Below are 26485 nucleotides of genomic sequence, written 5' to 3' on the forward strand. Positions count from 1 at the left end.
AAAATCACTGTATGTTTTCATGAAATGTTGCTCCCCAGCTAGGCCTTTCTCAGAATCACAGCAGGTTGCCATGCTATTTTTCAGAAGAGAGAAATTGTGTTTTGATTCTTGTCCTGGTTTACCAATCATGCATACAAACAAGCAGCTTTTGGTCCATGTTATGATTTCAAATGAAACTTGTCTATTGGAATTCATAATTTTTATGCTCCATTTGTATGTTATATGGATGAATGAGAGAGAGAGAGAAAAAAAGACTTTGAACACTTGCTTGTACTGAATGTACATTAGTGATTAAAAGTTCTAATTTAATCTTTCTGTTTATTTCTTTGTAGGCCTGTACGTGTGTTCATATTTTAAATATTGATCTATCCATTTATCTATTGATTTATTCTGCAAGACCTGCATTATAAACATTGAATTATGAAAATGATTCATGGAATTATTGTTTCCTATTGTACCTTTGTAAAGTACATGAATCAGTTGAAGCATGGGCCCTACCACAAATGGTTAGAGCTTGCCAGATCCATAGTTCCCAGTTTCCTTGTGTTGACCTCACCCATTGTCCACATTGAGGTCACTCAGTTCATGACTGAACCCCAGGGACTGACCAGACAGTCTGGCTACCATGATTGGCCAGTTTCTCAGAAACCAACTAACCCTGCAAGTAGGTCATTGTGATCTGAGTTGACCTTCTGTGATTGTCTTTGAACCATTGGTCATCCTGTGGTCTTGTGATGTCACACACTGTGTGGTCAAGTTACACGTAGTCCTTTCAGGCTGACCAACACAATGGCTAGAAGTTTTTAGAGGAGGGATAAGGAAACACAGGTCAGTTTTTGTGAAGTACTTCATCTTGTCTTTCATAGTTTTGCAAGGTCTATATGTACAGTATGTACTGTTATCCTCTCCCACTTTGGTATTAAATTGAATTTTTAATTTTCTAAATGAAGTAGAGATGTGTTACATGTATGTTCTCCTGTGATATTCAATGTAGTGCCTATTCTAATACAGATAGAGCCCACAAAGACAGACCTCAACAAACAAATAATGCTTGACTTTACATCTAGGTCTACATGTAGAACATGTTAAAAATATTTAAAATAGTACAACAGGTATTGAATTTATTTTAGACATACATATATTTGATCAAATGTTCTGAGAGATTCATTTACATGCATGACTCATTTATAATTGATTATTTCCTTCTCAAACTCTATTGTAACTATCTGCATTTGAATATATTTTTTTAAATCACATTTTCTGTATAACTATAAGATCAATAGTTTTATCAGACCACCTGCAAATAATAGCATCCATATTGCATTTGAATGTATATCCACATCCCCAATCCACATGTGCATTCAGCTACATGTATAGGTACTTGTTTATGATGATGAGCATTATCCACTCTTGGCCAAAACAAACCTCAGGAGAGAAACACGAGATCGTGCCACACTGACCAATCACAGATGAGGTCATGTGACGTTACAGACAGAATGGGATGACCAAGTTCAACTTGCAACCTGTGTATAGTCTTCAGAATTCAGACTTCATGTTATTTGAAATTGAAACCCAGTTTGATTTTAATGGTGTTGTTTTTGTAGAGCACACACTGTTCAAAGGTGCTCACGGGTTGGTATGGTTTTGGGGGGCATTAAGCTACATGTATGCAAAGAGTCTACAGCATGGAGCTTTGTAGTCTCATATACTAAAACTAATTCATAACAAAATATGTATGGTTCTGGTCAATAATCTCTATTAAAATTTTCAATCCTTAAATTGGCAGTATGAAAATTTCAATATATACATAATTATACTACACTGTACCAAGAAAAGTGTTTTTTGAAAATCATATTGTTTTTCCATCCAGATAGGTATTGTTCATTCTGAACATGGGCCAAGTGTTTTTTAGGAGAAAATCAGCCAGATTTTGATGGTCAGCTGAGTTATATGTACTGTACTGTAGGTTGATGGCTTAATTTAAAGTATGCCTACAAAAGATACAAGTAATGCCTGGAAATAGCAACACACAGTCTTTGCAACCCATTGGAAATGCTCTTCTTTCTATGGAAGCCCCCAGTTTATATAGCCACTATTGTGCTCTGAAGTTGAAATCTTGAGTCTATACTGGTAAGCCAGGTACACATAGACCTTTTTCGCTGAATGTTTCTTTATTATTATTAGTTGATGTGGCAGTTCTGCCTGCAATATGTAGGCTATAAAGCACAGCAGTTGGCATGAGAGAAAATAAAGGGCACATTTGCCATTGTCAGTCATCATGGCATTTCCCAAACCACAAATCAATCACTGAAGTGCCATTCATGTACTGCAATTTACAGCCTCTGTTAGCATATTGCATGCTAGATGTAGATCACTCATACATATTTTGATTTGCTGCTTCACACCATGGACCTATGCGGTCCATACTCACACCAAGAGCTTTTGTCAGTATTGTGAATTATACTGAGTATCATCCAATTTTAATCTTAATATAGCATTATAGCAGCCAATGAATTATTTCTCAACTGGGAATTATTTATCAAAATTAGAATTTTGGATTTTGGGATAGGGCCTGTCCATTGAATATCGCCCTTTATTCTTTTCAGCGATTGGATGTTAGAAAGGTACAGATTACATGTACTGTATGTCCTGAAATTTTCAGCCCATTCCATACTTGAGATTGAGAAGTGGGATTATATCGAAAAAGAAGAAAAAATACTCAAGATATACATTATTTTGATCTGGTACCTGATCAAATTGATGCTCAGGCAAAAATACTAAATTTTTCATGAATTTTCACTTTATATCCTTCACTTAAAGGGATGGTCTGGGCTGAAAATATTTCTTAATACATAGAGTAGAGTTCACTGAGCAAAATGCCGAAAATTTCATCAAAATCGGATAACAAATAATAAAGTTATTGAAGTTTAAATTTTAGCAACATTTTATGAAAACATCTCGTCATAAATATTCATTACATGTAGGTGGGCTGATGTCACATCCCCACTTTCCGTTTACTTATATTATTACATAAAATCATATTTTCTTTTCATTATTTCATACTTGTGTGAATAATATGTCTCCCTTATAATGAAATAAGTTGCAGCAATGAATATCTAATGCACTAAATCAGTTGTCAATCCAATTTTTCTAGTTCTTGGAGGAAAAAATTGGATAAACCTATTTTCATGTAATAAAATACAAAAGAACAAGTGGGGATGTGACATCATCAGCCCACCTAATGAATATTCATGACGACTGTTTTCACAAAATATTGCTTAACTTTAAAATTCAATAACTTTTTTATTTGTTATCCGATTTTGATGAAATTTTCGGCATTTTGCTCAGTGAATTCTACTCTATTTATTAAGCTATAAATACTTTCAGCCCGGACCATCCCTTTAATACCTGTTTTAGGGCATACACATTTGAGGGAGATTTCCCAAAACTTGAAATAAACTTAAATAGGGGCTAACGTTAATGCTTGTGCATGAACAAATAATTGTTTGGCTCAATGAATTCAGATTTTAGAATATTCTATACAAATAATCCCATTCCATCAAACCATTAAAAAAGAAACCATGACTGCCTTGGGCATTTTCCTTTTTCATGTACAGGTATATTTGCATTGAGCCACAAACCGCAGGCTTTGTGACCTGAGCATACAGAAGGGTTGTTTATCAGAGACTATACCAGGGTTCAATGCGTGGGCAATGCATTTACCAGGGTTGTACATGTATGTCCACCCTTTGCAAGCAGCACTAAAAGAGCATGCAGCGTGAGAGACATTGTTTTGGTCGGCTAGCGAGGCTGTAACAGCGATTCAACAACTCGTGTATTGCTCCATGCGTAGTGTATATTTCCCCCCATATGGTTCATGTGTCGCATCATATTCGTCATCGAAGTGGAATGTTTTGACTGTTGTCGTAATTATTATTGCAAGCTTTTCAACAATATTGGTGGATATTGGAAATTTTGATGTTCATTAAGGTAAGTTAAAGGCATTTTATGTACATTATTTTATTCTTGATATTATTCAGCTGAAAACCTGTACCCTGGATCATTAAATACGTCATATGTTTATTATACAGGAAGAGTACCTGGATAAATATATCTCTTGGAAAGATCATGTTTTTAGATCATTAAAGCACATTTATTTGATACTGTAAACAATATCAGACATATCTACACATATTTTTCATATCTGAAGCATGAAAACATCAGAGTTTTGGTTTATGATAAGATGAATTATATGAATGAATAATTTATAACTCTTCAATATTAGGAAGTAGGCCTACATGTACATATACGTATGTATCATTTAGTGATTTGTACTGAATTGATACAATGTCCCGCCTACATTTATAGTTGCATACATGTATTGTTATTGGTTATATTATACTCCTGTAGTCAATGTACAAATCTGGATATTTATGAAAATACTTGCCCTTTTGGCACCTAGTGACAGTAGCCTATAGACCAGTTCGTAGTTACTTCTGGGACAATTTTGGTCAAATGACCTTTAATTTCTTTCATTATGATAGGCAGATTTCAAAGCAAGATATTACGTAAGCTTGCCTTACATAGCAGGATGAAGAAATTGAATAGACCAGGTGACTAGAATAGCACACCAATGAACACTTTATGGAGGTATTTGTTGCATGCCTACTTTAAATGCGTATCATAGCATGTTGCACAATGTACTTGGCAAACTGTGAAATACCAGTCGTTCGTGGACGCATTGTTGTTTTTTGTGGATGTAAATGAAAACCACAATTCAAAAGAATATATGAATAACCAAGACATCAAAGTTGGTGCTTATCTCATTAGATTTTAAACCACCATGTCACTTTAGTACAAATGACCTTCCTCTGATCATGCGTAGAATCTTTTGATCATGCGCAGAAAGGAACTACGAAATGGCTTATTGTTGTATGATATTACATTTTATTATTAATTTATTTTTCCAGTGATTTGTTTCAATTACATTGTTATATGTACAGTTGAAGGAGAAAACCAATGCACAAGTGAATTTGATTGAATTAAATCTCTTGCAAAGGGTTTTATTGAAAACAATTGCGACGGATTTATGTCATGCATAGAAAATACATCTTTTAGTGTATATTATAGTTAATTAATAAAATAATTTTTAAAATTCTGCTTCCTAACTTCAAATATGTATCATACCTTTCCAATGAAATTCATATTATGGAGATTTTTTTTAATGGGTATTGAAATGTCATTAATTTTCAATTGTTCAAATATAATTTGAAATGTATTTCTACTCTTTTTTGTCTCTTTTTCAAATGGAGAACTCTGGGGGTTCAACTTTTGTTCAAAGGCCCTTGGTTTTTCAAGCTTGCAGTTTAGTTGAGAAATGTTTGTACAATTGATAAATAAATAATGGAATAACACAGATTCAAAGTCCATCCAAACAGCTGATTTAGTTTGTATTGGCAGCATTTCAAGTCGATATTGAAGCGTCCAGCTGATTAATATTCCATAGATTTATTATATCTATTTACATAAATTTCTATGTTTTCAGCTTGAAGGAAATCGTTAACAATGGGAAGAAAAAGCCCCCTAGATATGATTATTGTGTCACACAGCTCTACCGGTCGGGTGGGGTCACAACTTTGTACTTTGGACTATAATGTTTACACTATGATACATGTACGTTTGTAAAACACTTAAATACATGTACATGTAGGATATTTTGCGTCATGGACTCGTACATAATGCAGGTATAAGATCCCCAAGAAACATTTGGATTTAGCTAGGTAATACTTCTTTTGACTGAAAAGGGTGTTTTTTTTTCTTTGGGAGTGAAAATGGGAAAGGAAAGGGTTTTCCCAAGATTTTTAAATTTTCTGTATACCCAGATGTAATATTTGTTAGCTTGTAAAGACAATATGAAAGCTTGTATAATTTTGGAAATTGTATTTTTATAGGGCTTACATGTATATCCACATGCACATCTTCTGTAGTCATTTAGAAAAAATATATAGTGAGTGATTGTATTACGGCCTTGTACTACCGAATGCGCGCATTGTACACGTCAGAAAATAATTTCATACGCTCAAAACTTTGCAACATTCTTCCAAAGGAATTGAAAGATAATGAAAAATGGTCAAAACACACTTTTAAAGTTTGTATAATGTCAAAATGATAAAATATGGTTAAAATAGCTCATCAGTGATTTTGATGTTTTCTCAACTTTTTTCCATAGAAAACACGTTTGGTTAAATAGCAGGGAGTTGAATAAGATACCTTTTCAAGTATCCAAAATACATGTATTTCACATGCTAAGAGGGGTCCGCAAAATTTTTACATATTTATATTTTGAAGGTATTTGTGTATTTATGGAGAAAGTTTGGTGAATTTGATGCGAATAATGTGTTTGATGTGATTAAATTCATGAAAAGTATTAATTTTGGTAATAATACTATTCACTACCATAGGCTACAGTAAATTTAATCATGGATGTATCATGTATAATTTGGAATCTGGATGTAGTTTCCTGGTTTGTTTAATTTTTTTTTAAATATTTCAATCAATAGGATGTGCAATATAGGCATATACTTCAGGCATGTATACACTAATAGTAGTAATCATCGTTATCAACATCATCACCATAATTATCATCATCATAACACCATCATCATCATCAACACCATCATCATCATTATCATCAACATTTTCATCTTCGTGATAGGCTGCAGAGCCCTTTGAAGATTACAGCAGATGATGATGATGATGAACATAAAATCTATTCACTGTTCCTACAATGTCTACAGATCTTTGTAAGTTTGTACTTGTTTTATTTTTTATCACATAAGAAATCTATAATATGGTATTGAATGGCTCCTTAAATGTTTTTTTTTTTTTTCGTCAGAATTATTTCCAATCATTTTTATATCACTGAAAGAAAATATACTTAAAGTTACAGTGTATGTGTATTAAAAGCAAGGATGGAAATAGAGTGCAAACGATACTGGCAATGACTGATGTGCCACGTGCAGCCAAGATTGGCTACAGATTGGTTCCTTATCACGTCACACACTGTATGGGGTCATGTGACCTAGATTGACCCAGATTGAGAGGAAAGGGCATACTTTATTCTCCAGAGTACTACATCGCTATCATGTGTTCAGTATGTAGAGTTGGTACAGCAATCGACGACATTGTATGATGTCAAGGCCTACAATGTATACATGTATAATGAGCCTTGTTTTCCAGTGGATTCTCATATTGCAAATTGTTATTACAAAGGTTAAGCTAATTAAAAAGCTACATTATACTAGTGAATGCCATAGCTTTCCAATATACATGTAGTCAACATATTATATTTCATGTACATTCATTTAAATTTATCTTTGTTGGATATTCGTAAAGTTTGATGCTGATTATTTTCCTACTTTTCATCATTAAAATCACTATTTTCACATTATCCTCCATTCATCATGAAGCCTCTTCAACTTAAATAATAAAATGTTATCATACAAATCTCAAAGATAGGTGGACTTTGAACTGTTTGTGACAAACTTTTCCACTACCTTGTTGTTCAGGGAGGGACAGAGGTCATATCGGAGGTCAATGCTATTGATTGGTTTTACAATGTCAATCTTGCACTGTATGCAGTATACATGTATTTATTGTGATGCAGTGAATGATCCTTTACATGTCGGTTGAAAGAAAAAAAAAATACACATACTGGTTTGGTTCATGTACAGCATGTGGGCTTTTACATGTGTGAGCATTGCTTGGAATATACAAAGTTTCTGCATTACCTGTTGCTGTATCAGACAAGTTTTGACAACCACCCACCCCTTATTTTGACAATTTAGCACTTGATCATAATGTTAGACATTAATCATGTTAATGAGTGCACGTACATGTATGTATCATTAATCAAATGTGTTTCACTTTCATTGTTTAAATAATAAATCACATCTGTTTTGAGAGAAAAAATGATTTGATGATGTTGGTATTCATAGGATAACAGAAAAGTGCCACCTGTATCTACATGGACAGAATTCCGTTCTGAAGTACGGTACCTTTAAATAATAGAGGGAATTTCTTCTTTTAAATTTAACTTTACCAAAGATGACAATCAAGGATAGAAATTTGATGAATCTTCAATACCAAATAATCTTGTAGAAGCCGTAGCTCTAGAGAATTGGCAATGTGATACAGATTCATGAAATGGACCACAAAAATTAATGAAGTCTGCATGCACTTTTTTGTGTTGGTATCATTATATATTATCCTGTACATGCATTCCAATTGCACTTTACTGTGTTACTTTAGTGTCACTGAACTTGCACTCCATTGGATGCCCAGGTAACGAAAGGGGATGCATCAATTTACACCTTCATATGTGTGTAGGCTTAATCCCAGATGAAACATATTTTATAGTGCCTGCTTGGATATCCTATCAATACAGAACCACATAGCTATTATTAAAGTGGAGAATTAATTCAAATTGTATTTAAATTTATTCATTTTCAATAAAGCTGGAATTACTTTAACCCTGTATTCATTGTTAACACTTTAGCAGAATGTAATTTATTGTCGGGCCAGTATGACAGTTCAGATGTACATGATTGTAAGCCAATATTTTTTTCATACACCTATTTATTATATATTTCATATTTAATTCATCTGATATATTTACAAGTTGATGCTTTCATGGTTTTCATGCTCATTACTTTCATTCGCACCAGCAGGAATTTAAGTGGAAATTTTGGCTAAGTTGGATGGATGAAATTAACAAAACTGAAACCACCACAAAAATACTTTAATCTTATTGATGATAACTGAATGGCTCTTTTTTATGGTTTGATTCATTCAATTGAATAGTTAGTTCCATTCTCATGCAATATATTGTGTTAGTTATAGGGTTTTTTATTGAACCCATATACAGTAAGACCTCCTCAAATCGCTTACATCTGATATTTTCATGTTCCTATCTCACTTCCTATTTTTGCTGCAGATCCCGGGAACTTTCACTGCTCAAAGACAGATATCCTGTTTACGGTAAAACCGAGTTGGCTCTGCTTCCTCCCCATCCATTGCGATCATCGTTAGCAAGTCTCACGCTTATTCCAAACTTCCCTAAAGAAATGACTTTCACCAAGCTCTCAACCTGACGGAGATAGAGATAGGATTAAGGATTGACTGACTGAAAACGTAGGAAAGAGCAAACTCCAATCATTGGTTGGAGTAAAAATTAATTTTATTCTCTTTTGAAGCGCAACCTAACAGTATCATATCGCAGCACCAGAAGTATTTAATCCCTCTTCAGCACTTGAAACCAGACCCTGATTTGTTGATAGACACCTTGATCTTGATAGCTTCATTCATGTATACGTCGAACGCAAGCTTCCCAACAAGTCGACCACCTTTACTCCTCCTCACCTTAGAACTACAGTACCCATCCCCCCTCCTCAAACCATCCCTTCCCTTTGCTCCGGGTCACCAGTCCCTAGTACGCCATGGCGGAACTCCAGTTTGAGATCACCGACCTCCATGGGGACGGAGACCATCGGGTCAATGGCAGCTACAACGGACACCATCATAGCAGTAGCAGTGATGATGACGAGGAGATGCACATTGAGCCCCTGCTGGACTACTTGCTTAGGGAACCAGAGACACACAGTACACCTTTGAAGAATGAGAACATTAGCAAGTAAGTCATTATCAAGTCCGTCAGAGATTTTTACTTGCACCCAAGTCAATAATGGTCCAACATGTTTGTTTTTAAACACAAATTGTTTTCCGCTTTTGTTTTTGTTTTCAGTGCTGGCCATATCTTTCAATTTAGGGCCAGTTTGGAGTTATATTTTGGAAGCTAAAAGTTAATTTTTGGAATGTGATAGAATGTCAGTTATTACATTGAATGTTTACACTTTGCCAGATATGATATCCAAACTATATTCGTGCAATTACCAATTATCAAACTACATGTACATGTAAAGGTAGAAGCCTATCTTGATGATCAAATTACAACTTGTTGCCTGCCTGGCAGAATGGCGTTAGGAGGATTTATGCATGCCGATTACCATTCCTCTTGGTCAGTGCACATAAACTCTCATGTGCACTGTACATTTCATGTAGCATGTGGTTCAGGCCAAAAAAAAAGAGGTTTTTTTTTTTGGGGGGGGCCTACTTTTCACATGCATGTACCTATATCTGCAACATTGGATACACTTTGACATTGCAGTGAAAGGGGATATTCCAGCGCTCTTATTTCATTTTCCAGGGCTTGTTTCGAGGATTTTGGGGCGAAATTACCCTATGCCCCCGTGTATTTTTTCCCTGGTGTGGTTTAGCTACTGCCCTTCTACCATCCAGGCAATGAAATTATGATTAAACTGGACTTTGGACCTGTTAATGAAGAGACACAATTTCTCTGTTCCCTCTCCAGGACCAAGAAGAGAAGTGCCACATCAGCCAGGAAGAAGTGGAGATGGGCATTCAGGCGTGTCAAGCTGATGAATGATCCTTGGAAGGAATTTCATCTGGAGGACCTCACCTCTGAGAAGGCTACCAGACATCGCTACAATGCCATTGAAAAGACCTGGGTTCAGGATCAAGTTGAGGTCAAGATAACTTCAGAGGTTAGTCTATTATCTGTCCCTTTTTATGTCTCGCCCACCAGAGGTGAAGGCGAGACTTAGGGATCCAAATGTTGTCCGTCGTCCGTCCGTCGCAAACCTTATGACACTTAACTCCACGACCGTAAGTCACTTTTCACCAAAACTTGGATTGTCGATGTAGTTATGAGACCTGCATGTCATGCTGCAGTCGGAGGTCACATAGTAAGGTCAAAGGTCATTTTCAGGTCAACGTGTAAGTTTCCGTGCAAGACTCTCTTATGACACATAACTCTGCAACCGTAAATCACTTTTCAACCAAACTTGGATGGTAGATGTACTTACGGGACCTGCATGCTATTGTGTTGGGAGGTCACATGGTATGGTCAAAGTTCATTTTGAGGTCAACATTAAAGTTTACGTGCAAGACTCTTATGACAAGTGTTATTCCATCCCAGTCATTTCACAATGAATTTTCGATACAATTTTGTTGTGTGCCTTCGCAAATCACGATATTTCTGGTTATTTTCCTAAGTGGGCGAGACACAAAATCAATTTTGCCTTGTGTTTCTGTTTAAATAAAATTGATCAGTAAATGTAGAAATTTGTTTTTACCATGATTGTGTGAAGATCTTACACAATCCTTTAATCAATATAACAATGCCACAACAACTTCATAGGATCAGCTTGATTCTTCAACTACATACTGTTTTTTAATGATTCCTTATCTACAATCCAATATTCTTATCAGTTGGTTTCAAAATATATGCAAACTTGAATGATGACTAATTTGTCTATTATTAACAATATTTATGTCGAATTATGTTACAAAAAGGAATAAAGGAATACAATTTAAAAAAACTTTAAAAATTAATTCAAAAATGTTTTATATATAAAGGTCAAGTGGAATTGATTTTGTAATCTCTACCAAATAAGCATTGTGTTATGAGACACCTGAACAGTGAACACGCTGATAACATCTCAAATATGGATGATTTATTGTGGTGAATTCCAAGAAAACCTAGATGTGGATGGGCAACTGACCATCATAACCATCATAGTTTCCATTTGCAATTGCAAAGTTACCATACTTATTAGTTCTTAATGGCACAGACACTGGAAGATATTACAACTCATTAGGATATAACTAAAACTGCAATTACTTTCTATTCTCTTTTCTCAGCCCTTTGCCCATGGAGCTATGAGAGAGTGTTTTAGAATGTAAGTCTCCTTTCTTTCATGTATCAACCTCAGTTATACCATTAAAAGAGGTACCTTTGTCGATAGAGACTACCTTTTATAGAGAGACTATCACATTATTTGGAAGAGGATACAATCTAAACTCTATAGATGTAATGGGTTCAGTGGTTCAATCTGATAATTGAATATGAAAAAACGTCTCTATCACAGGTTTTAATGTATCTATATATGTAATCAATCTGATATCTTGGGAATGGTCGTTTCATGATTTTATTGCCACTTTTCAAAAGCCCTTCACTGAATAGCTTGCGTTTTACAAATATTTTGGTGGGAGTATTCTTGTCTTCAGAGTAGTGGAAAGTTTTAGGTATTTTCAGTTCATTGAATTTATATTGAATTCAAGGCATTTTTCACAATGCATCTATTGCTGAGTATATTGACACTACGTAGATAAAAAATCAAGACAATTATCACAATTTCGGGCGCTGATTCAGTTGTTTGTTTGTTGTATCTATTCCAGGAAGAAAAAGTCTAACTTCAGCAAGGCTCAGAACTGGAAGAATGCGGGTAACTTTGTAGCTAAGCGTTACATGGAGACGGTGGATCGAGACGTCTACTTTCAGGATGTTCGTCTTCAGATGGATGCTAAGATCTGGGGGGAGGAGTTCAACCGTCATAATCCTCCTAAGAAGGTGAGTCAGACCTCCCAACCCATGATGATTTTGTTCATAAATTGGTAAATTTTCAGGATTTCCCCTAGCTAGCTTTGTGTAGTAAAGTTATCAAGAAAGACAGAAATGTTATATCAGAACAAGAGCTCAAAATGATAACATATTCATATTTTTTCCTCTCAATTCAGAATAGTTGAGAGATGTGGGCCACGAAGGTTAGTGATTGATCGATAATTTGAAAGAACAATTCTGATTGGTTCATAGTCAGTCTACTGAGCAAAGTGCCCATGCAACGATGATCGTGATAGGCCATTTCATTTAGAGATTAATCCCAAAGCTCAGAAAGAAAACACATTTATTGCTTGTTACATCAATTTTCTTTTACTCTTTCAAATGGATTTTTTACAAAGTTTTTTTTTTTAATTCATATTCCTTTTGCAGGTGGATATCTTTCAGATGGCAGTCATTGAGTTCATGGATCGCCCTGGCAAGCCTCTGTTCCATCTAGAGAGCTACATAGAGGGAAAATACATGAAATACAACTCAAATTCTGGTTTCGTTAGGGACGAAGCTCTCCGACTGACACCACAGGTATGATTCTATACAAAAACATATAGTATAATACGCTTTTTCTTCTGCAGCAATCTTCAAAGGGTTCTGCGACCTATCACAAGACCTGTCACAAATATGAGCATAGTTTGTATGCGCATGTTGGTGATAAGGGATTCCGTCTATCAACATTTTGTCCAACAACTGTTTGGTCCAATAACCATTTCCAATAATCACTTCGTCTATGACCATTTCGTCTCATAGCCAATTGGTCTAATACCCATTATTTTTTTCATTTCACCCAATTAACACTTAATATAATTTGACCAAATGGTATATGGACCAAATGGCTATTAGACCAACTGGTTATCAGATGAAATGATGAGTGGACGAAATGGCAATTAGACCATGTGGATAGTGGACGAACTGATGGTAGACCAAATGATAGTACATGAGTTGTAATTGGACAAATTGGCATTAGACCATTTGGAAATAAGCAATTCAAGATTTCTTTTTTTTCAGTAGGTTCTAACTTTAGTAATCATTGGTTTCAAATCGTGTATCATGTCAATGTTTTGTGAACAGAATTATTGTCTATCTAGATTTGATATGAAAATGCCAAAAAATGATGGAATCCACGGGATTTGAACCATCCATCGTCTTGCTAGTTAGTAACTCGCTCATTAATCACTGGTCCATTGCTGTATCAATAGAGTTGTTGCACAGTTTCATGAAAAATGCAAATTTAACTTCTCGGTTGATCAAAAGATAATTATTAAAATCAATACATGTCCACAACTTAATATAAACAATGTGACTGTGAAAACAATCTAAGTTGGAATCAATTATGCAACCATTTTCTTCATAATCAGAAAATCCATTCTTCATAATCAGAAAATCCATTCTTATCCTTATTATCTCCTTTAGCCCTCTCATCAACAAAGGCAAAGATAGAGACTTGTATTCTGAAGTTGAATCCAACGTATGCCATGGTATAACTGCCAAAATTATGGGAAGCCAAATGTGTCCAAATTTTGTTTACATTGTATGTTTTGTATATTTATTATGCTCTTTCCCAATTTTACATGGTGAAGACAGCCATCTTATTTATCCTTCCCAGACAGTTATGAATGATTTGAGATTCGAATGAGCCGATACAGTGAACCTCTACTGCAAGAGATGTCTTAATTTGCTATCCATAGTTAATCCACAACTTTTGACCAGAGTTTGAATTAAACCAGACTTCAAAATATGGGGTCCAAAGTCGAAGTAATATAGCAGGAAAACAAACTAGTGCTGTGGTCTTTAAATCATAATCTTCCTGTTTATTTCCTTTCAGGCATTCAGCCATTTCACTTTTGAGCGTTCAGGTCACAAGCTTATTGTTGTGGACATCCAAGGTAAGTAGTGTCTCAGACTGTGTACTTATCAATATTTGTTTATAAGATTAGACACAGTCGCATTTAGGAATTAAGCACATAAGTGTACAAATTTGTCAAAAACTGGAAATTATTGTCTTTCGCTCCTTTGATAAATTATTATTTTTACTCATAGAATGTTTGGAAATGAAAATTGATGTGAATAATTACAGATTTGTAATGACTAGGTGCTATCAGTGAGGAGTTTTTTTTTTTTAAAGGAATGGCCTAGCTTTACTGCATTTGGGAAGGTACCCTTTCCTTTCATTTTTAATTTGCAATTTTCAAGCATTGTGACTGGTAATTGATGCAATACTTCTATACTAAATAAAGATCATTGTAACATAAATTTCAGCTAATATTCTTACTAATAGCATTGTGATATTAAAGTGAACTTTCGAATTCTGCAGAGCACAGGATGATTGGTAAGATGTTCAAAGCATTTCTTTCCCCCATAAGAGATATCTTAAATATCAAGTAAAATACAGATCTTTTCAAGTAAATATTTAACTGAAACCAAACCCTTGGATAATAATTTGAAAAAAGGGTTAAGTAGAAAAAAGTGCTAAATTTCAGAGGGCTGAACTTTCCTATACAACTTTCCTATAGCAAACTGCGTTGGTAGGTTGCTTTACCTCCAAACATTCTCAATCCCATCATGTTTTACATTGAGCAATCACTGTTTTATCCGTAGGTGTGGGTGATCTGTATACTGATCCTCAAATCCACACCTCCACTGGCAAGGAATACAACGATGGTAACCTTGGATCCCGTGGTATGGCGCTCTTCTTTGCTACCCATGCCTGCAATGAGATCTGTGATCATTTGGAGTTGACACAGTTTGACCTCCACACCTCCGAGTTCAGTGGTCATGAGAAATATATCAAGCTTCAGGTGAGATCTTGTCTCCTCGTCTTGTCTTTAGTCGAGTCGGCATCTGCAGGCTTACTTAACTCCTCCAACAGAGAAATGAAATGGAATGTTTTCTTAACCCAGACCTGTTGCATTGAAATTATACAAATAGCGAATAGGCATGAGTGCAATGGTGCGAGATTTTGCATGAGGTGAAAGAAAGATGCTCTATCTTTCTTTCACCGAACATGAAATGTCGCACCATTGCACGAATAAGAATATTCGCTAATTGTGTTGTACAACACCTCTGAATTTAGCAAAAATATGAATAAGATCGAGTTTTTCCATGCATTAATCTATGAAAAAGGAGCAAAAATATTGAAAGCAAAATTCCACAAACATGCATGATATCTAGGGCCACATTGAGCTTTTAACGTGCAGGCATACGCGTATTGCACCTTCATTTTTTACTGAGCGCAATGAATCGAATCGTATATCACATCCTAAAGCCGTGCAACAGAAGATTTTGTACGGAACGGAACGTTGCACGTTCAGCCTCTCGTTTGCTTGCGTACAACAAGCTAAGTAGGAGTTGTACAATACTATAAAATGATTGATCATTTTGTATGTCAGACCTCCATTTCTCCCAGTTCTACATCTTACACTTTATGAATTCACTTTGAGAGCATTATAACATTTTTTACCCTTGTCTTTTTGCATGTATATCAAAATGTTGATTATTGATGGTATCCTTGTCTCTTGATTAATTTTAGATTCCTTTATTATATAGTGTCCTTGAAATGTGTGATTTACATGTATTGTTTAACAAAATGTTATACAACCAGAAAAAAAAGCAATTGCTGGATGGCATTCTCCCTCTAAAGCTGATTTGAAAAGTGATAAGAACTGTAATCCAAGTATCTCTTTCAAATTTATACTCATTCTTGAAAAGTTCATAAGAAATTCTTGATACAACAGACAATATATTTGGTGGGTGCAAGTGAATGCTTGACCATTTTTTTAATGGTGTCTATTCCTGCAGAAAAGCTCTAATACCATCTGCCGAGGAACCGAGAACCGGGTCTTCAAACCTCGTGCCAGACCCTCCATCTCCCCCTTGGACATGACCCAGTTCGTCATCTTTGAGCGTTCCAACTCCCAGATGTCAACTGGGTCTACCAACTCCAGCGTAGTCTTGTCTCCTCTTGCCGAGTCCCCTCCCAGGCGCATTTCCTTCCAGGAGCTCCCTTCATCACCAGACGACGTCGCCATGTCGATGTCTCCACCTCCAAGCATGCTGAATCAGTTCCGGAGGACGGCACGGTTTAGGCTGGATTCGGAGAGCGAGACGCTGTCTAACGTGAGTCTAAATATTCTTGGCAGTCAAGTAATGATACAGATGAACCTCTATCGCTTAACCTTGAGAACATTATTTTTGTTTTCTTTGAATCAGTATTAGAATTGTATAAGCATACAAAGGAAACCAGTCTGTGGAATGCACCCCCCCCCCCCCCGTAAAGACCACCTTTTCTTGATTCCCTAGAGTAACCTTTATTTGCAATGATTTTAGAGTATATTTCCCTATGAAATCCAAAGTCATACAGCATCTTACTTACCCCATCACTGTATAAGTAGGGCCCCATGTTACAATGAGGTGAAATTGATCCCATCAACCACAACAATGGAAAGCCAGCAACTCAAACTTCTGAAACGCATGTTTGTTCAAACTGTTTTCTCAATATGTTGTATATCAAGGCTGGGCTGATAAAGTTTGTATCTCAAAATTTAAAAAAAATTGAAGGCAGTTTAAAATAGGCTGTATTTTAAAATATAGCAATGGTGGCAGTCTCATATTGTCTGAAAACAGTGTCCTGTTACCTGTTAAGAACTCTGTTGAGGCAAGAGAAAGTTTCTACCCTTGTTATAAACTCTAAAATCTAGCTTATTCTGGGCTGTCATCAAAATATTTAAATTTTTAATACTAGGTTTTATCAGCCACGATATGTATCTTTCCATATATTGTTTTCTTGACAGTTCAGTGTGCTTCCTCTTTGTCTACAAATGACATTGTGCAAATTTCATGTTGAAAAAATTGAATAAATTGTGACAATGATGGATTTCCATATAGTTGAGGTTGATTGGATCAATCACAATTTTTCTATTAATGTTGTTGTTTCTTTGACAGGATGAAGAAAAAAGGGCCAAATTTCTGGAAAGGAATGTGAACCACAGACCATCCTGTGTGAACCTGGAGGTTCAATTGAGAAAGAATCTCTTGATGACCAGCACTGGAGGATCCATCTTAGGACAGGTAGGTAACAACTCATCCTTGTTATGTATCATGATAAAATATGATATTGATAACAATAGTTATAATATGCAACACAGTGATTGATAATCACTACGTACCATTACCCTGGCTTTAACATGGCTAGCCTGATTGGGGGTCCCTTTCATAAAACTTGTTACAGTAACAAATTTGCAACAGTTTAAAGTTACTGAAATAATTCAATTTGATTGGCTGATAGTAAACTTGTTATGGAAATTGTGCATTTGTTCCTGTAACAAATCTTTATGAAGTGGGACCCATTTGTATACGAGCATTCAGGAAACTTCTTCCTATTTGGTACCCATTTACCGTACTTGGTGGAAAGTGGAACCCTGTACCTTGTAGTTCAAAGTCCTCAAGAATCAACCACTGAGACACAACACCTCAATAAACTGGCATTGAATAATCCAAAGATTGGGGCATTGGTTTTATATTGCCTGCAAGTTGACAGCTCTGATAATATCAGTGATATTTTAGGTTTTGATTGGCTGACAGCCCTAACAGAGAATGATAGCTTGTTCATGTTGGAAATTTTATGGTATAGTGTCTTGTAGGCTTTCTTTAATGTTATGAAACAAGTTGTATAAAATCAGAGGGGGGCAAGTGCCCTTGCATTGATTTGCTTGATTTCATCGGAGAGAAAGAGGTGAATAATATATAATATAATACTAAATAGGTTCATTATTGCGGATTGAAATAATCGTCTACCAAGTGAGTCTACCAAGTGAGTCACTTGATAAAGAGTTGCAGCGGCACTCGAAAGCTCGTGAACTTGTAAGCTAGTGAACACTTTTTGCGAGAGTGATCACGAATTTCCTAGAAAGCCAGTGAACACTTTTTGCTAGAGTGATCACGAATTTCCTTGTTGACCATAGTAGATTGCGAGACAAATGAATACCCTCTAGCGAATATATAATATCTTGATACATTGATGTAGATAGAATGTATATATAGCAATACAAAGGTGCGTGGAAGGGGGGATGGAGGGAGAGAGAAAGAAATGACAATTGAAAGAAGGTTGGACAATCAAGAAATCTATATTTGAAAAAAGACAGGACTCTGTAAGTGTTGGAGGAGCCAGGGAGACAACATTTGCTCCAGCGTCAATTGCTCAAGACATCATTTCATCTAAGATGTAGGGTAAGGGTTACAGATAGGTTTAGGGTTAGGTTTACAATAGGGCAGAGTGTTAAATCCAGTCAGAGCATATGTCATGGAATCTGAGGAATCAGAAGAGAAATATTGAGAATAGAATTTGTAAATATTGCCTTTAAATAGATGAGAATGATTATCGTAAGACATATAATGGTACTGATTAGTTGTAACTAGATTGCAGAGAACACATATTAGGTGATATGGTATTCAACTAACAAAAGGTGGTTTAAACTCATTCTTGTAACTTTTGTTGCCCAAGATTCATCTGGATATGGCTAAATACCACGAGCTTGGACGTTTTGTGGCGGATGATAATGACCGTAACATGGAGGCCGCCATCTATCATCTGCGTCATGCTGCGGATTGTGGAGTCCTTGAGGCTATCCAAGCCATGGCCAGGATATGCCTACAGCTAAGCCATGATGTACTCACAGAGGTGACTGTACCGGTAGGTAACACCTTGTCATACTAGTAGGGTTGTTTTAAGGTCCTCTTATGGTGATTTCTCAGTGTTCTATGAGCACGAGTTAACCAGAATGTGTCACAGTCTAAGCGTTTGATAGTCGGCAACCAGTATGATGGCTGCTCTTTTACACATATCTTAGAGATCTGGTTATAAAGACAATTTCTGTTGGAACTAAGCACCTGCAAAGAGCAGTATAGTGGGCATTACTCTGGAGTAAACAATAACTTTAACAGCAGAGCATTATAAGGAATTCATTATGAACTCGCTTATTTCCCTTTGGTCAGATATTGTTGGTATTAATGTTATGGAGTGCGGTTGAAATATTGAATAGTTGTTGGGGAAGTTGGATGCCATTTTGAATGTCGTTATAGCATACACCGGGGGAATTGTTTGATCTGAAAAATTAGTTGTAAGAAGTTAGATCCAAGCCATCTGTACCATGACACTTTCAAATAGGATAATTGGAGATTAGAATGCACCAGTCAGTGAAATGTGCACTGCTCAATCAATATTTCATTTTCAGGGACTACTTTTGACAACCTGCTGCCAAATTCTGCAACTTTGGATAAGATTTAAAATTGCAATGAATTGGGATTTCAAGGACTGATTTGAGTCTTTCAGGGGCGATTATTATTTGTTTTATTTTCAAGGGCTACTTTTGACAAATTCTACATCATTGGATAAGCTTTAACATTGCAGTGAATGGGCCCTTTTGAGTACTTTGGAGGCTAAATAAACCCCAGCCCCTGTGTAATTTTTTTCCCTGATGTACTGCTTTCATTTTTATGGGTCCCCATTACAAGCCACTTCACCATTTTTATTTATTCATGACCTTCACAGAATGATGATGATTACATCAATGAGGGAATGGAATACATGGAGACAGCAGCAGTGGCAGGGGATAGAGCATCCATACTGATCGTGTCCAGAGCCTACGACACTGGGTACAACCTCGGAAGTGCAAGGTAAAATATGATTCACTAAAATCCATCTGAAGAATCTGTGAACCAATCACAGCTCATGAAATTGAACTTATCTAGTTAATTTGGAATTGATTTTGACCTGGTGAATCCCCACCCCGATTCCAGCCAATTTAAGTCAAATCTAGACTCCCAAAAATTTATTCTAGTCAGGATTGCCCATGCAAGCAAATCTTTTGGGAGTTATGGAATAGATTCAACATTAATCAAGATTTTATTATATTAGAACATTAAATAATATACAGAAGTTTCCTAACTTTTATTTTGGACTTATTCGATAATTGAGAGATCAAATTCAAACCTGGCTTATGTATACATGCATGTGGGAGCAAAGATGATCTGGGCCTTGTGACACAAGGTTAGCAATAGTCCCTAATTTGAAAGAACAATTCTTATTGGTTCCTAGTCAGTCTACTGAGCAAAATGCACCTGTTACAATTATCTTGATAGGCCATTTCATTAAATGATTTAACGCTAACCTTTGTGGTCACAAGGTCAGGTCATTGAGGTCATTGTCCATTGCAGATCTAAGGGATAAATCAAAACTTACCTTGTTTTGTGTGATGTATGCACATGTAACAATCTGATTAGATAGAAGTGGAATTAATTTCTGATCTGTCAATGGCAAAGGCATAAAGTTCAATGGCATGCATTCAATAATCCTTCGTTTCACTTATTGTTAGCAAGCTCTGCTTATTCACAAGACTCTGCACTCGTGGTTTTGATGTGGCTTTCATACCCTGCAACAGTATTAAACATAAGTTTTAATTTATTTTCTTCCCCTAGACAAAAGTCCTGGTTGGAGGCCATGCACTGGTATGGAGAAGCTGTCACCACTGAGAAACCTGATGAAGACGGCCATTTTGATTCCACTATGGATGATCCAAACTACCTAATCCAGGCTAGGATGGCTGAAATGTATCGTTATGGAGGACCAGATCTTGATAAGAATCCTGAAAAAGCTGGTAAGTAGTCCTTATACTATAAAATCAAATTAAAATAAACAGTTCTTTGGGTATAATGGATAAGTTTCTAGATGTAATATATCAAAGGGATGGATGACCATATTTTGATAAGAAACTAGAGATTGTGAATAAATAGACTTTGTGCTGTTTGATATAAACGTCCCAAAACTATTCCTTTAACATGTTTCTAATTAATAAAGTGGGTATTCGGTTTGCACTTACTAGAAGGAAAACATGTACATGTAAGCTACTGTACACCTTGAGGTTCTCTCTCAGGTGCAAAAGCATGAGTATATAATGCGAATGCCCTGATCAAGCAAATGCTCAAGCTGCTCTGACGGATCTTGAAAAAACCCAAGCAAAGAGCAGGGTGCTACATAACTTTTTAGAAGCACTTGCCCAGTCGGGCAAGTAAATTTTTATATAGTTGGAATATACTTGCCCGAAAATCTATTTCACTTGCCCGAAAAAATCCTTGAAAAAAGTTTTACCTCTTCAAAAGAAAGTTTTGCGGTTTTATAAACCATTTACCTTTTTCTCTCTTATGATATGAATTGATCTACCTTGTTATTGCATTTCTTTTTTCCAAAGTGATTTTATCTTGCCTGCCATGACCAAAATTAGGGTCAATATCATATCATATCGACCCTAATTTTGGTCATTGTACTGTGAGAATTTTGTATACTTCAAAACACTTGCCCGACTCTAACTTTTACTTGCCCCGGGGAATCAGGCAAGTGCTTATGTAGCACCCTGCAAAGAGTAAAACGTTTGCTTTAAGCATAAGCTTTTTAGCCATGGCGTAATCATCAAGCAAATGCTAGCAGGCAATTAGCAATTACTTGAGCTTACTAGCAAAAGTGTTTGCTTGCTACTTTTTATGCATCTGACCCAATGGCATGATTAATTCTGTAGTTTATGAAAGTGGAGTTTTGTTTCTCAACTGAGCAAATTGCTCTGATTTCCCCCTATTTTAGCTGAGCTTTACAATGAAGCTGCAGAAGGAGCAGTCGCTGCCATGAAAGGTCGCCTCTCCAACAAGTACTACATGCTCTCTGAGGAGTGTTATGGTGAGATGGAGGAAGAGTAAAGAGGCTCATTGGGAAGCTGTATCACTCCTCTTGTATATTGTATTCATCCTACTGTGGCTCCCCCACTCCTACAAGCTAAGTTTTATGTAGGGTTGATATGTCTGGCCTTTAACAATGATTTTGTTTGAAACTGTTATGTTAGTTTCATAAGATCAAGCTCCCATTTTATGAAAATGTTTCCTTTTAATTCCTAATTGGCATTTTTTCTATTGATTTTCTTTTCTATTCTTTTAATAATTTACTATCACTTTTTTTAATATAATTTTTACCCCAAACAGCCAGAAACACATTCCTCCTTTTTTGTATTTATTCACTGCAATTTGTCTTCAAAAAGTGCAAAATCATTAATTTTTTTCTGTCATAGCCTTTTTCTGTCGTAGCACAATTCATATTTCACATGCATCATTTTCAGCAATAGCTCCATGATAGAAAAGGAGATTATTTTAGTACTTTTAGATTGATAATAGTGTCTTCTTGAAATGTCATGTGGTATGAGAAGTGACAAAGATATTTCAATCATCGACAAGATTGTATACACAATTTTAGATATAAGCTGTTTTCTGAAAATCTATTATTTGTAGACTTACTGTAAGATAATGTAAGTTTTTGTGTCAAGGCAAGTTGGCCGGTTCATTTGCCTATAATAAAAAAAGGTCATGTTAAATTTCTCTTATGTACATAAGTGTATGTTTTCACTAGACAAAGTTCGGTGCATACAGATTTGTTTATTATTTTCATTATCTGTCATTGTTTAAGCATATAAAAGTGAAACTTTATTCTATTTTGAGTCCACCTTCAAGACAGTAAGATGTCTGTATATTTTTGTAAATATATGATATTTTCGTGGAAAGGCCAGGAATTTGTTTTCTTCTGATTTCTCATGATAAATTATGGTGTATAACAGAACAAGGAATAGAGGGGGAAACAAAATTGTGAAATAGAGTAATGGGCCGCTTTGGATGTTGGGGGGGGGGGGGTGGGGCGATTGCTTAATGCAAAGATTGAATTCAATTAGAAATAACCAGTTTCCCCCATTTATTATGTCAATTCCAACTATGTTTAATTAGATGTTTATGAAAGATTAATGTTAGAATCAGAATTTTTGCTTCAGACTTTGGTAATTGACCTCATCCATTATAAGCAACACCAAAATATTCAAAATCAGTTATATTGGCATGTTCTTTAAACATGAAAAACTTCATTTGCAGTTTGGTTAAGGTTGTGTTTACATAGTAATATAATATACTTATCATTTCACAAGTTGTACATATATCATAATGTCTATATCATAATCCCTACCTCACTGTGATACACAGGTCATGTAGAAAGCAACTCACTGTAACTGCACTGGTAGCAGAGAATATAACCATTTAATTGGAAGGAAAACTGATCTTGATATCATATCAATCTTTTTTTTTTTATTATATGATTTTTGACTGTTAGTTGGATGTGACACCTTATTCTCATAGCGCCCTCCCTCAGAGGCTATAGAAATACACGTAAACAGAGTTGTCAGAGATACGCCAGCTGCAGATTGGCAACGGCACTGACATCCAAGATGGCGGTGTGATGACGTCAATGCATAAGGCCTATAGATTTAAAAATGTGTACATGATTGGAATCTTATGGGAATATGAAAGGGGAGTGTGACTGTACTTCTTGAAGTTATTAAGATTGATGTAAGAATAGGTTTGTCCAGAGAGAAAACACCACATTTACGCACCTTGCTGAAAGTTTTTGATGCATACTTAAAGCAGGAATCCCACTATGAAGGTGCTAAAGCGTCTCTCACATTGGCCTTTCTGTATATCCCATTGTTTTGTCTATGATAAGGTGGTAAGATTAGTGATAAAACGACGCTCACTTGCAAGATTCTTGTTGGAAAGTTGTGGCTTTGTCTTGGGGTGAGATGCTTTAACCAGTTGACTACCTAAACTGGGGGTTCCTCTGGGAATAACTGAATTCTAAAAGTCAACTAGTTTAGATAGAACAGTTGCAAAGGAGGCTTGCTGTGGTATATTTGACTATTTATAATAGATTTCAAATGTATGAATTTAATTGTATACGTAATGATGACGTTGACGACAGTTTTATGTATATACATGTAACTGCAGGTAATGAAATAGCATTGTATGCTATTTATATGATTCATGTACTTTCAAGCTATCTGTACCTATGGACACTGTACATACAAGTAGCACTTATACATTAGTTCTGGTTTTTGTATTTTACTGCGTTGACTCTAACAAGTAGTCCCAGTCTGTTGAGCAATGTGCATTCTGAATTGTGTGTTAATAGGTACTATGTAATGAAACATGTGTACATGGCAATGTTTGTGTTCAGGCAATGTTTGTGTTCAGGTAACTGAACGTTAGGTTCCCTATGAGGGGATGTACTGGTACAGTATTTGTTAATTCTCTTTTCAGGAGTACCCATAGAGAGTATCTATACCAGTCTCATGCAGCATGTTACTCACTCAACATACATGAGGGATTTTAAGTTGCACAAAGTGTATTACCTTTCCATCTCCTAGTCACTGATAATAATGATATTGATAATAATGATAATTATAATACTCATTTGTAAAGCATCATCTATATAGAGCTATATAGAAATAGTCTATTCTCAGGCGCACTATTATTACCAAGGCTTTAGCTCAAGCTGCCTTCCAGCACTCGGCGCATTCAAGGAATTAATCCTGCTGGGTACCCATTCACCTCACCTGGGTTGAGTGTGGCACCATTCAATGCAAGTATGATTTGTTGATTTAGTGTAAATATTGAAAACACTTAATGTTTTGTCTTTGTTACTGATGACCGTGTACTTGATCAACTCTGAGCTGACTTAAAATTTATTTCTATTTTTCACTATTTCAAATATTTTTCTATTGTGATTAATGTTCGTGTTTAATGATGTCCAATTGATTTGTTGATTGATTAGTTGTAAGAATAAGAAATGAAAAAATATCTCTGAAATTAGTGAAAGCTTTTGCAATTGTATATTCAGTGCCAAAATTTATTTGAATGAAATTATCCTTTTCCTCGTGACAAAATAGGGATCTGTAGATTTGTATTTAATTGAATTTCTCGCCTAGTTTGGCTCGTAAATGTTAACCTTCCTTGTGTGCTCATCTCTATGAATTTCAAAGTTGGATCATTCAAAACTTTTTGATGAACATGGAAACATTGATTCTGTTGATTCTTGCAATGCCACAATTTAGAGTACATAACCCTTTAGCTTCCACCATTATTGATTGTAACTAATAAATGTCTTTACCTCTTATTTTCTATTTATAAACCATGAAAGAACAATTAATATTCGTGTTATATGATAACTTCTACAAAATGTCTGCATCTAGAGTAAGAACAACTCTATCCCTCCTCTTTCTGTTATTGATGTTGATTTACTATGATATTTTTAAGAATTTAAAGTCATTGTCATATGATTATTTTATGATTCTTCCCTCCAAGTGAAAGAAATATTTTCTTTTGTAGGATATCTCAATGGAGTTATGTTCTTTGTAAATATACAAAATTTGTATATGTACTAGTTTACATTAACTTAAAAAATACATATTTTATCATAGGTCTACATTGGCTTACATTTAGATTGTTTTCAACTTGCTAATCTGATGATTTGTAACTCTGTGCAGTTGATTCCATTTTAATACTATCATACCAATTTTTTAAATAGTTTTTGACAAAACTCTAAAAAGCCGTTTCCACAGAAAATGGTAAATTTTTCCCTGTAGTTATAATATTCTACTACAGCTGTCTGCTTATGGTAATTTTTCTTCCGTCCCCCATTCCGTCAGCTGTGTTGACCCCCTTGTTGGAAAGTAATAAGACTGCCTAAATTGAAAGGGAAAAGTATTTGAGAATGTTCCCCATGATTTGACTTTAAACTGCATATTTGTTCGTATCAACTTTTACAAACTGGATAAGATTTATGTGGTACATCATATTTTGTAAGCATTTGGATTTACACTTCTAGACTGAAATGATATTGTATGCTTAAAAGGTACATTACTTGTAAATACTTCTCCCTTTTGTGGCAATTCAATAAAACTTGAAGAAATTAAAATTTGTGTTTCCTTTTTACTTTGTTTTTGTAATCGGATGGAATCTGAATTATTTTTTTTGTGTCCACGGGAGAGGAAGAGGGGGGGGGGGGCTCAAATGAGAGGCAGTGAGAAAAATATTGAAAAGGAG

The 26485-nt window shown here is 35.5% G+C and overlaps 1 protein-coding gene across 2 annotated transcripts; it reads left to right on the forward strand.

Moving 5' to 3' along the window:
- Window positions 1–718: 718 nt before the first annotated feature.
- Window positions 719–26357, forward strand: LOC129269462 (eukaryotic elongation factor 2 kinase-like). 2 transcript variants are annotated; one of them, XM_064105800.1, is made up of 14 exons: window positions 719–828; window positions 8996–9691; window positions 10430–10622; window positions 11782–11819; window positions 12319–12490; window positions 12911–13060; window positions 14358–14418; window positions 15131–15330; window positions 16331–16648; window positions 17474–17599; window positions 19032–19220; window positions 20079–20203; window positions 21005–21183; window positions 22161–26357. In XM_064105800.1, exons 2-14 carry the CDS (start codon window positions 9498–9500, stop codon window positions 22271–22273), a joined length of 2058 nt encoding a protein of 685 aa, XP_063961870.1. In that variant the 5' UTR covers window positions 719–828; window positions 8996–9497; the 3' UTR covers window positions 22274–26357. The 2 variants fall into 2 exon arrangements, with proteins under 2 accessions (XP_063961870.1, XP_063961869.1); XM_064105799.1 differs by lacking the exon at window positions 719–828 and adding an exon at window positions 3705–3990.
- The last annotated feature ends 128 nt before the right edge of the window (window positions 26358–26485 follow it).

This window comes from Lytechinus pictus, chromosome 10, assembly GCF_037042905.1.
Source record: "Lytechinus pictus isolate F3 Inbred chromosome 10, Lp3.0, whole genome shotgun sequence".
Lineage (NCBI taxonomy): Eukaryota > Metazoa > Echinodermata > Echinoidea > Temnopleuroida > Toxopneustidae > Lytechinus > Lytechinus pictus.

Excerpts from the sequence above, each read along its gene's own strand:
- LOC129269462 (XM_064105800.1), top strand. The coding sequence starts at position 9,498 with ATGGCGGAACTCCAGTTTGAGATCACCGACCTCCATGGGGACGGAGAC. Across the intron at positions 14,419-15,130 it reads TATTGTTGTGGACATCCAAG|GTGTGGGTGATCTGTATACT; the intron begins GTAAGTAGTGTC and ends TTTTATCCGTAG. Across the intron at positions 20,204-21,004 it reads TACAACCTCGGAAGTGCAAG|ACAAAAGTCCTGGTTGGAGG; the intron begins GTAAAATATGAT and ends TTCTTCCCCTAG.